General features: G+C 47.7%; 1 protein-coding gene across 1 annotated transcript; it reads right to left on the reverse strand.

Annotated features, from left to right (window-relative positions):
- Window positions 1-231: 231 nt before the first annotated feature.
- On the reverse strand, window positions 232-10,986 carry LOC114856015 (V-set and transmembrane domain-containing protein 2-like protein). Its single transcript, XM_029151592.3, has 5 exons — window positions 10,839-10,986; window positions 9,701-10,063; window positions 2,129-2,298; window positions 1,462-1,506; window positions 232-1,342 (listed from the first exon to the last, which is right to left on the reverse strand). The coding sequence occupies exons 2-5, from the start codon at window positions 9,813-9,815 to the stop codon at window positions 1,076-1,078; spliced, it is 597 nt and encodes a 198-aa protein (XP_029007425.1). The 5' UTR covers window positions 9,816-10,063; window positions 10,839-10,986; the 3' UTR covers window positions 232-1,075.
- Between the last annotated feature and the right edge of the window lie 1,669 nt (window positions 10,987-12,655).

Below are 12,655 nucleotides of genomic sequence, written 5' to 3' on the forward strand. Positions count from 1 at the left end.
ACCAAGAACAGGGGAAGGACTGCCCCCTGCTGGCCAAAGTGGAAGCGACGGCTGCGGCTCCTGTGGCCTGTGAACAGCAGCTGGCAGCATCACACCGCAGTTCAACTGGATCCGATTGTAAAGGAATGTGTGCTAGTGTGATGACTGACTGTAAAAAGGGAATGAATCAACATTTACTATCTGCTTTTAATTGTTTTAGGAAGGAAAAAAACACCACCGCACATATTTCACTTAATTTCAAACAAATGTATTTAACAGATATCAAACAGCAGCACTTGGAACGACAGCAAAATGTGATGCTCAGAAGAAAAATATTTGTATTAATACATAACAGTTCTGGCATGATTACCATAGTACAGAGTAAACTAGTTTGTCAAGAACAGTTTAGCGTGAATGAACATTTACACCTAGTATTGGCTTTTAAGTTTAAAGCAAAGTTTACATAATTGAACTTAACGCAGGTGAATAAAAATCAGCTTCATCTATTCTTCAATACTTGGGTTGCAAAAAGACTGAAGTGCAGTAGTTTTTGGCTTGTGTTTATTAAGACAGTAGAAGCGATAGCTCACAAAAGATCTGTTCTGTATATGACTATTGTTTATGGCACAATGAATAACTGATTGACTACATGTTTGTGATATATACTGTCTTTCAGCCTCACTTGTTAACGTAATATATATGCAGTTGAGAGAAAGCACTGACAAATAACAAAGCCACAGGAAGAACATAATCGGCTACGTTCAACAAGATCATGCCCTTTACTGGCATCCAAACAACAACATGTGGGTTCACCGGTGGTAACTAAAAGGTCCGGGGAACAGGTGGAGGTCCGGGTACATGAGGAGGTCCGGGTACAGGTGGGGGTCCGGGTACATGTGGAGGTCCGGGTACAGATGAAGGTCCGGGTACAGGTGGCGGTCCGGGTACAGATGGAGGTCCGGGTACAGATGGAGGTCCGGGTACAGATGGAGGTCCGGGTACAGATGAAGGTCCGGGTACAGGTGGAGGTCCGGGTACAGGTGGAGCCTCGGCTTGGATGTCTGTTAGCGAGCGGTCATGAACGTGCAGACCTGCTCTAGAGCACACAGCTCTGGTTACAGTCCGTGGAGCTGCCGGAGGACCCCTTGGGCTCCTCGCCCTCGGCCTCACGCCGTCGGGGTCCGGCCTCTCGCCTCCGCCTGCTCCCCTCGGGCCTCACCTGGAGGTAGGCCCGGACGCGGTGCTGCTGCGCCGCGGTGCCGCTGAAGTCGATGACGCGGCACTCGTACGTGCCCTCGTCCGACGGCTTGACACTTGACAGGCGAAGCTTGTGGGAGATGTTGCTGCCGGCCACTTTCACCACCTGACGCAGGGGAAACAACTTTCATACCGCATGTCATGAATTCCTTTTCATTCCAATAAATCACAGGGCTGTTTGGCTTTAATATTGCTACTTGACAGCCGATGCGAGATCAAACTCACGCTAATTTTGGTGGCGTCTTTGGATGTCTCCTCCTGGGCTATGACCTGCAGAGAAACGAGGATGACGCATTAGCAGCCACAGTCTCCGTTCTGTCTGAAAGGTGACATTTTCCATCGCCTCCTTGCTGATCTCCGTCTGTGTGCGTGGGCTTTATTACACGCGTGGTTCTACACGCGTAGCAACCTCTCACTCCACGTATGTAAATGTGAATGCAGAGGCATCGAGGTTTCCTTTTGGGTATAGGTACCGTATGAATTATGCATGGAGCCGACAGAGATTTTGAAAATCTATTTCTTCCTCAGTGCCAATTATAGCGTCTGGAGGCACAACAGGGGAGCCTCATTCCCCCCAAGATGGGTGAGAGTCAACCTGCTCTCCCAGCGTCGGCAAATGCTAATCAGCAATTTCTCCTTTGTTTCTGTAAACCCGAAGGTTTCTGCTGTGGGTAATAAGTGCCTGTGCCCCGTGTACAGTGAGGTTTAGGTTTCGTCTGGGCAGGTTGAAGCAACAAAATGATAACAATAATCAGTAAAATGCAGATATTATTAGAATGCTTATAATGTGATGTTTGGATTAGGTGACATTTAAATATTATAAAATATATATAGTCTTATATAATAAGAGTCCTTCCCTCAACACACACTAACATCATCACTTGCAGCTTACATTACTAGTGAGGGGAGCCGGGTTGGCTTCCCAGTCTTGATGCTCCTTCAGGTACCACCACTGGATCTCCAGTGAGTACGAGGGAGATCCTGCGCCACGGAAGGAACAGGCCATCTCCACGTCCTCACCGCTCTGTGTGGTGATGTCATGAGGCACCTCGGTGAAGAGCGCTGAGGGCACAAGGATGGGATGGAGTTAGGATGCCAAACATGGACACAGCCGGGCGACAACAATCCTGCAAGCAGGAGTGTGTATATGAGCCTTCCTCTCGCAGTGCTGATCCAGGGACGGCCACAATGAGGCCGTGGTGTCATTCACCCGACTGGGTCTCCAGAAGCAGTGGCCTCATTTGTCAGGAGGAGACACACTGTGGGGATGGAGCCGTACGGGGAGGCCGAAAGAATAGAAGCACGGGGATGGGAGAGGAGACGAGAGAAGGACAAGGGCAGAGGTGACCTGAGGCGAATGAGGAGGGAAGAAGGAGAGGAGAAAGACGGACGGAAAAGTGAAAGGAGAGGCTGCTGAACTCCACACATAATGTGCCTACAGTACAGGGTGATACCTGTGAAACCAGACCTGTAGGAAGGGAGATAATGGATTACTGCACCACCTCGCATGTGGAGGACAGGTACAGTGGGGTCATAACAGTCACAGGTTCAGCCAGCAAACACTGACTCCTTGTGTCCTTCTGGGTTGGTAGGGGTCTATGTCCTGACCTGGTGACCTCTGACCCCACTTACAGTACAGGATCTTGTCACTCAGCTGTCCCTGAGCCACACATACAGTACAAAAAGTGGACAGGACTCCTCTGGCAAACAAGACATCAATTAAAGCCATGTGGGGGCTTGTTTGATGACACATATAACTGAACCCAGATCTTCAGTGCTGTGAGTCACAGTGCCAACCAGTAGACCCTTGGGAGAACATCAACCCACCTCATACTAGCTACGTCTTCCTTTGAAATAATGAATTTGTCTGCAGGTATGAATAACTGGAGTTATTTCTAGCAGGACAGATTTTTGTGTATTTTTTAAACTCGTATGTGCAAAAAATAAAAGAGGCCACAGTTATTAAATACTATTCCTTGTGATTCTGCTGCACAGTGGGACTCGTTTTCTAGGACAATTTCCTGTCGCGCCAAAGATTTCTCCAGCGCAATTGTAGGCTGTAATCACAGCTGGCATCTGATGATGCATGTCTCTCCTGATGACAGGAAAAGGAATAACAAGGCAATCCAATCTCAACTGTGCATGAAATTCAGAAACAGCATCCAGTGGCGATGATTATGACTGCAGAAGTCCTGAAATAAAGCTGTAATTGAACCGGGCCCGTGTCCTACGGAGGAAAGTGAAGCCGCATTAATGGAAAATCAGCACTTGGTGACACCAGGTAAACATCTTTTTATCAGCTGATTGCCTCAACACTGGAAAAATCAAGGTGAAGGTCAAATGCAGGTTTGATGGATCAATTATTGTCATCCTTCCATCTTATTAATCATCTCTTCAGTCGGAGCGTTCGGCGTGTGACAAAACTCATGTCTTGCAGTATTGTACTTTGAACATATGGTGCCGGATCTAAAGCCTGGAACAGGAAGGCACTTCACGGCGCATGAAATATCTGAGCAGAACAGCAGCAGCGAGTGGGTTTTTTCAGCGTTCTGTGCAGGCGGTTGTTTTTTTTTTTTTTATTTGCGACAGTACAGTATCGACGGCTACGGTGGCGACGGAGCACAGACAGCAGCATCTGTCACGTTGGACAGGTTGTGGGACGAGAAATTAGAAAACAAAACCTGGCTAAAGAAACCATCATCTTTGCTATGAATAGGTTTTCAAATGATTCTAAAGCTCCAGCGTTAACTTTGTTCATGTCATATAAAAATGTCAAATTTGGACAGATTTCACACAGCAGCAGCAGCAGCAGCAGCTGACTCCTGTACATACTGTATACTGTACCTAACAGCTGTCTGATCTGTGGAAAAGATATTTGCATTATAAATAATATCACATAAACAACTGTCCTTTTACAGAACTCACAACTGTGGTGCATGTTGCGCGGAATTCTCCACAGCCACTGTTTGAGACCAGTGTGTGAGTCGGCTGAAGGACTGGGCAGCACTGGGAGCCTCCGACTCAGCGAGGGGTCACCAGCTGCAGCAGGACAATCTCAAAACGGCACCTTCATGTTTCTCCTGACGCTCATTTCCGCCAACACGGTTTTCATCAATTCTCCATTTGACTCTGCTCTTTTCTCTTTCTCCCCAGCTCACTAACACGTCCCACAAATCCCACTATCTTGGTGAAAAGGCGCTGCAGTTTGGCTGTGTCTCTCTTATTTCCTGTTGCCCTTTTTGCTTTACTTTTGCTTTGCACCTATTACCTGTAGATGGTCCTTCAGCCCTGATCTCATTCACCTTCCTCCTTAAATTCTCCTTAGTTTCTCTCTCGCTGAGTGGACAGTCTGGGGTGTCTGCCATGAAAAGGTGCTTCCAACACTCACACTTGCCCATTGGTGCTGGCAGGATCCTCAGAGACATGGACCCAGTGTGTGTGTACTTGTACTTGCATCAAAGTGAGAACCAAAAAGCATATTTTCCTACCAAAGTAAGAACATTTTGACCAAGGGAGGACATTTTGGCCGGTCCTCACTTCTTTGAAGGCCTTGTTGAAGGTTAAGATGTGATTTTGTGTGTGTGTGTGTGTGTGTGTGTGTGTGTGTGTGTGTGTGTGTGTGTGTGTGTGTGTGTGTGTGTGTGTGTGTGTGTGTGGATACGCACACACGCCGCTTGCTGCACGCTCTCCAGCAGATGCTTGGACGGGATGAGGAAGTCCAGCAGGCACTGCAAGGCGTCGCCGCGGTGTGTGTGTGTGTGTGTATGTGTGTGTGTGATTTGTATTGTGGCATTAACTGCATAAGTACAGTAACATGCTTTGTTCCTCTCACAGACTCTTGAACTACTGTGAATAGTAGAGTAGCACGCAGCCGAAACACAAAGAGACACAAATAGCCCACAAATATGTATGCTGACTAGTGTTTTCGTGTCAAATCACTGATGCCATAACATGCTAAACGGTGCTGATTGTCGAACACTCAGTGGCTTCAGCTTCTAAACGGGAGGACGTGCTGCTTTTCTCTCTCTGATTTTTCGATTCCTCATAGAAAAGTCAGCGTATCTGAAGATGCCACGTTGGAGGCTCGAAGGAAGGAATCAAGATTTCAGCAGAATTTATTTTATTTTAATGCAATCTATCAGATTTAGATTTAAGAGCTTTAGCCTGTCAGAGTTTTGGTCATTATTGACCTTGAGCCACATTTTGTAAAAGCTACTGGTGACAAATCAAGTGACCTTTTGACAAAACATACCCGCACGTGGAGATTTGTACGTTTCTGTCGCATGGCTTTGACTCCGGAGAGTCTGGGGCCACAGAGTTCTTAAGACAGACGCTATTTTCCACATTCTGACAGAAACAGCAGAAGACAAGATGGATGACCTGAGTAGAGGCTTCACTCTGCCACTGTTTCTGTTGTTTTAATGTCCTGAACCACTGATGTGGATGAACTCAGTAATTCATTAGTAGCACCTTCATATTACATTTACCCTGTTTAAGGTCACATCCTCCTAACTTCTGTCTCTCTGGCTCCATCCTTCGTCTCCTCAACCTGCCTCTGAATGCAGCTTGTAGACAAACAGGGTGGTGGTCAGCACTGGGCCGATATTAGGTGCTGTCAAGTCTCCTCCGCATACATCTACTGTTTCCTGACTTTAATCACGCTAGCGTCACCAGGAAATCAATCCCAAACCTCGGTTGGACGCTCAATCAACACAAACGCTGAATCCGCGGGTAAATGTTCGCGGTCCCAACCGAGCAGAGAACAGGTGTGAGAGCATGTATTTCGGAAATTAATATTGACTTCCTTGAAATTCTCAAGCACACTGAGCTGTCTGATTAATCATGTGCAGTCCCCGGCTCACTAACACAGACCCGTCAGAACTGTCTTTCAGCAGAGGAAAGGTTGTTTAAAGATGCGAGTACAGTACACACAGTCTTAAAATGGCTGACCTTGAGATTTTCCATTATATTGCACAGAGGTGAAGACAGCGCAGAGGCTGCTGCTGCTGCTGCTCACAATCCATCAAAGGCTCATTAAAAATGAAACGGGGGAAAAAATAATAAAAACAAAGCAGCGCAAAAGGAGGCCGATAGTTAATAAGCAAATGCGTGTACACGAGCCCGAAAGAGAGCACTCTGGAATATTTCCTCACTTCAAGTCCGCGGCAAAATGAGAGGGATAAATCCAGCCTGAGAGCCAGCGTGAGGTCAATCCATCGATCCTCCCCCTCCGCTGCCTCCCTGCTTTAGAGGGAGCTTGAGCTGTTTGAGGATGACTAAATTACAGAGGCCTTATTAGCATGGATGAGAAGCTAGTGTGACACCCGTATCTTTGCTGGTCCATGTGTGTGTGTGTGTGTGTGTGTGTGTGTGTGTGTGTGTGTGAGCGTGAGCCAGAAAGCCAACACAGGGTAAGTCTGCCACAAACCCTGCGAGCTTCTGTTTTTCTTTGTCAGACTCTTAAAGGATGAGGCTCGTGCTGAAAAGATCAACAGTGTGCTTAAGTCTACGTGCAGCACATGTGGGAGGGGTGCACAGTGCTTGTGTTCATTAATGTGGTGCATCACTATTTTAATGGACGAAAGATGAATTATTTTAAATAAATGTATTTATTTAAAGGAAATAAGAAGAAGGGCATAAAATAGAAGAATGTGAATGATTTCTTGTTGTTAAAAAGTCCTGAAAGAGGGAAACGGTGACATTATACTGGATCTATTGTAAAGTACAAACAGTGTCTCTGTGGGCAGCCAGAAAAATCAGGTGTATTAACTCAATGCGCCGATGCTCAATGCAAAAAAAAAAAAAAAAAGAAAGAAAGACCCCAGAAAATACCAACACGTAAACTCCAGCTAATAAGCGGAAGGTAAACAACCATGAACAGAGTCTCGGAGGAAAAAGAATTCCACTAATTTGATGAATGGCTTTAATAATCTGGGAACCCCCCAGGGGAACGGTGGATGAAAGCAAAAGCTCCTGTAATAAAGGAACCTGCTGCACATATTCATCTTCAAGCTTTTATGACAGGTGCAGGTAAACAACCACAGAGATTTGTTTTATAAGGGCTCTGTTTTAGCATAACCCTGTTATTTATCAGTCAGATGAAGTCCGTTGTTGCCTCATTATTCTCTCCTGCTCCATCCCCATTAATAATCAGGTGTCCGTACTGATCGTACACTTCTTACAGTCACATAAAGCGAAGCCGCCTGCAGCGAGCCCTCATTTCTCCCTGTACCCATCTATACCCACACAATAATATTGATACATAAAGAGAGGCATTCTGGGAATTCACCAGGGAGTCAATAATGCCGAGCGGCTCCGGAGGTGAACAGGCAGGAGTCTCCTCGGGGGAAATAACGGCCCGCTGAGGGACCTTCAGCTTCCATTCAAGGTGGAAGGTGGCATAATGAAGTAAGAACGGGGGCGGTGATCAAGCGAGCAGCTGTCGGCCCGTTTCCAGCAGCAGCGCCGTGGTTTCGGGGCCCTTGGGACGCAGAGCTCACAGGTGATTTCTAGCACCCGTGGCTGCCTGCGCGGGACGCCCGGCCTCCATCTGGACTCCCCAGGGGTGAAAGGCAGCGGGGTCGGCCTCGCGCCCTTGAGGGTGCGTGTGTTGGGGGGGGGCTTGTGTGCAGCAGTAACCTGTGCAAGTATTATTCCCTCATTACAATCACTGCACCTTAAATGCGTTTTTATACCAGCAGGCGTTTGCGTTGAGTCGCAGCCGTCGAAACGTCCACCTGTCTCCCGCGTGCTCTTGAGCCGGGCAGCATTTACAGCACCCCCTCACTCTGCTGCTGCGCCGTGACAGCACAGCCGGGGCTCTATTAAATTGAAAGCCGATGCAAACTGCCTGGGCCGGTCGTCCTCATTAGGAGGACGCCAGCGGAGGACTGGCAGAGGATGCCGGCCACTTTGGAGGCCTAATGAATTGGAACACGCCCCCGCACTGTGAAAGCGGACGGATGACGATGCGAGCGCCGGCAAAGAGCGCTAGCGCTGAAACGGAAAATGAAGAGGTCACAACCGACGGCGAACCCCACGAGAAGTCTCAATAAATCGCTCACAGTTGCCTCCTGTTCGCAGCCTCCGCAAGAGGTGAGGACGCGCGCGCGGCCGTTTGTCTGCACGCGACACGCATTTCGGCATCACAGGTGTTTCCAGCAGCCACAGCCAGAGGCACTTATGTGGAACAAACGGGTCAGGGCTGAATCTAACGAGCTCTCTCTCTCTCTCTCTCGCTCTCTCTCTCTCTCTCTCTCTCTCCCCTGAACGCTCCCGCTCCGCTCCCTGTTCCTGGACGATTTATCAAGGAGTCCAATTAAAGGAACCTCCCGAGGACTGCTTAACAACAAAAGATGCCACGGCTCCATTTGCGGGCGCGCCGCTCGTGCGAAATAAAATTCATCGTGTCTTCCAGATTTAAGAACCTGCCCATTTGTTTGTCCCGGCGGATTTCGACTCGCTTTAAGACGCCACATCCTGAGGCGCTTCTTCGCCTTCGTGCTCGCACACAGAGACACAGAGACTGCAGCAAAGAGAACACAACGATTACTCCCAACTTTAATTACCTCCCTTTGGGAGAAATGCCACTAATTGATTTTTTTAACCTGTCAGAGGCAGTCAATCCGTTTGGAGCTGCTACACTCATTTAAAGCTAACTCACTAAGGGGGGGGGGCAGCTACAGAGACACTGTGATGAAGTGCTTAACACACGGTTTAATTAGGTAACAGTAAATCTAAACATGGAACTGCTGGGGAAGATAACATTTATGCTCGGCAGAATTATTGCCTCTTTTAAGATGATATAAATAACAGGCTATAACTGCAGAATGATTTTTAACGACTCTGCACAAATTGAAAATCACAGATTAACCACGACGCATCAAGTAATTATACCAAGTTATGCCAAGACGTAAGGAAAGTGCAGGATATGAGCGGGGGCTTTGTTTCACCGAGAGGCAGCAAAGAGGCATAACATATGACACAGGTGCCTCCACCACAACAACAAAGTGCAGCACCGAGCTGCTGCAGCGAACGCTGCTTCAGCTCACAGGTTGTCGGCCGCTGGACTGCAACTCATCTTAGAAGCACCGGGATGAGGTTGATGGTTCAAATCCACGATAGACAGCTGTGTATATAATGTGTTTCCAGGCTCCAGCGGACCCAAGTCTGACCCAGGCTTTTTTTTTGTTTGAAAGGTAAAGGTGTGACTCACTGTCAAACACATCTTGGCTTTAACCCGGACACGAGGTATAATTGCTCCGTCCCTTAATTAGTTGGTTATTGAAAGTCATCTGTCATGAGAATGGAGATATAAATTCTGCTGCCTTTATGGATTATGGATTTTAATTATCCAGCCAAATCGCATAATCCATGGCAAAATGTAAAATCTTTACTCAGCCCCACCCACATGCTTGTAAAAGTACATTCCACCTTTATTCGAGGCGAACTCCAGACAACTCACCGTTCCCGCTGACGTGATTATCCGCCTCCCCGTGTCCGACGTTGAGAGCCGCGCTAAGTTGAACGTAAAGTCCCGCGTACTGTAAAATCCGTATCAACACCCCAGAGGCTCCCATGGCTGCAGCCGCTGTTTCGGGCACTCGCGCGACACGCTCACATCGGGTGGGGAGCGCCGGTGAAGGGTCCGCGCCGGTGCCGAGCAGCTCCCACGGACACGGGGCTGGAGCCGGAGAGCTGACGCGCTGCTGCTCCTCTCGGCTCTGCGGGAGGAGGCGATGATGCGGCCGCTGGAGGCGGAGGGAGAAGCAGCGGCTCACGCCCCGAGTCGGGCGGGCGGGCGGAGGGATCTCACACACTGTGGGCTCTGTATTAAGTAATGAGGACTATCTAGGGTAAATATTTACATTTTGTTTAATATATTTTAAGTCAAATTTGACAAATTGAATGTTAGAGGCCAACTTTTAATTGGGACAACATTAAGGTTTAATTGTGTGAGAGCATCTCTTATCAGTCTAGAATAAGGTCGTGCAGCTTGTTTCAGTCTATTCAAGCAGCTACAAATAAAGCTATCAGTTATTGTTAGTGATACACCAGTTTCCTCACATTAGTGATTCTATTAGGCAAATCCCAAATACGTAATATACTAAATACTTTATAGATGGCTAATAGTGTTTAACATATTGTAGACTCACAGAGGAGTGAAACAGACACTATTTAGCTCTTCATAGCAACAGCATAAAATAAATGGTAGAAATGGTGATATATTACTAACAGGCAGCCATACTGTATATGTTTGGTACAGTATACTGTATCTACTGTGGAGTCTGGCTTGCGTGTGTCATAATTACTTATTATCCTGCTGACTAATTAATTTTAGATAAATTAATTAATATAATAGAGTCTCCTGTTGCTTTGACTTAGCATGTTGTGAGCAGTGCTGTAGTCAGTTCAATGCTCTGTTCCTCACGATCCCTCTGATCCAAAGGTATCTTCTTCCACAATAAAATAAGATTTTGGGGGTTTAGTCATTGTTAGACGGCCAGTTGAACTAAAATCCTGCCCACTCTATGAGCGTTAAAGACAGCGCCGCACGAGGAGCTCAGACATCAACTCACATCTACAAGAGAAAATCAGCTAACCTTAAAAAAGCCCCACTTTTACTGCAGGCCTGGGTCCAGAGGGGGCTCATGCTGTACAGCTGCTGAGTCCTTCCTCCTGGCTGCTGCTGCTGCTGCTGCCTGTTCCTTTCTTCCAGCGAGTGTTACAGTAAACAGGCTCCCCGAGCGAAGCCAGGGCGAAATTGAAGCTGATGTTTGCAGACGCGAGCCCCTAAGACGGACACGGCACCTGCCTGCTGGCTCCGAGTGTGTGTGTGTGTGTGTGTGTGTGTGTGTGTGTGTGTGTGTGTGAGCGATGACGGCGATTATACAGAGGGCCCGTTAAATGCAGAGTGAAGAGAGCCAACTGGGAGCGTGACTCAAGCGGGGAGTGGATTTGAAAGCCAACAGCTTCCATCCATTATTTATTGAGTTCTCTTTGACACGTTCAGCTGCTTCTTTTACCTGCAGCTCTCACAAAGCAGAGCACAGGAGACCTCTCAGCAAACTGACACAATGAGCAGAGGAAGTAGTGCCGTGATGATGTTGGAAGCGTTATAATAATAGATTAATCACTATATTTAGTGTTGAATAGACGATTAAGAGCAGTAATACATCTTAGAATAATGTCTCTTTACATCACTGGGGTTCTCTCTCTCTCGCTCTCTCTCTCTCTCTCTCTCTCCTACCTTGCTCGGCCAGAAGATTCACTTTCTCTCATTAACCCTTAACTTTTCTGAACTCTCATCTGCAGCCGCTGCAGATCGACCGACAGCGTGGGTGGTAAATGGCCTCTTTGCTCCTTCGCCACCGCTCTGTTTACCACATCAAATAACAATATATCTTTTGGCTCTGGAGTGCACCGAGATCTCGGGCTGTTCAGCGCTTCATGAATATTAAACCGAGCTCCCAGCGTTTGGAGGAGCCATATAACCACGGCTATAATGCCCAAGGTGAGGGGCTTAAAGTGCGAGCGCGGCCGCTCTCATACTCAGTCATATCTGCTTTCTCAGGCTGTTTCAGATCCGTGGGGCTTTCACTCCATGCCGCGTAAGCCCCCACGGCCGTGTCTGCTGGGCTGTTGTTGACACGGCCGGGCTTCTTGGCATGTAGATGGTGCAGGTATCGCCTCCAAAAGCAGGGCTGCTTTGTGAGTCAAATGCTGGAAGACGTTGCCGTGCGCTGGTGGAGGCTTAAAGGGCCGGGGGAAGTTCCCCCCCGGGGGGTCAAGCGGAGGAGAAAGCTGACTGTAGCAGAGCATGACTGCACCCATTTAAACTGAACCCCTCAAATATACTCCGATGCACTTCGTTCTGATCCTACATTGTTACTAATAATGTACCGTAACTGCAGGAGTACACGTGCACGTTAAAATAAATAAGGAACGTGTTCTCTCACACTCTCACACACACAGAATTCACGGCTTTCCATCCAGGCAGCTCAGCAGCCAGCCTCCGCCTCCTGCCACTACCTGTCATCCGGCTGACCGTTCAAAATAATAACAATAATTATGTGATGGCAAAATTCTCACCACTTTTCCCTGTTCAGTGAATGCGACTGTGTTCTTTGCTATTGTGAAGATGTCACAGTGTTGTCAGCCAAAGGTGCGGCACCTTAAACATCCTTTGGAAAATGCAATTCAATGAGCATCACATGTAGAATAAATGTTGCGGCATATGGATTTGAATTAAAAGCGTCAATTACACACATACTGTATAAGAATAAAGGTTTGCCTTTATTTAATAGTGTGCAGTCAGTAGCTGCGTTACTACAGCCTCATTAGAGCGGACTGCGGCCACGAGCTGCTGCAGCTCCCACTCACAGCAGCCTGTGGCTTTTAACACAGCGGGCGCTCATTG

Source organism: Betta splendens, chromosome 5 (genome assembly GCF_900634795.4).
Source record: "Betta splendens chromosome 5, fBetSpl5.4, whole genome shotgun sequence".
Taxonomy (NCBI): domain Eukaryota; kingdom Metazoa; phylum Chordata; class Actinopteri; order Anabantiformes; family Osphronemidae; genus Betta; species Betta splendens.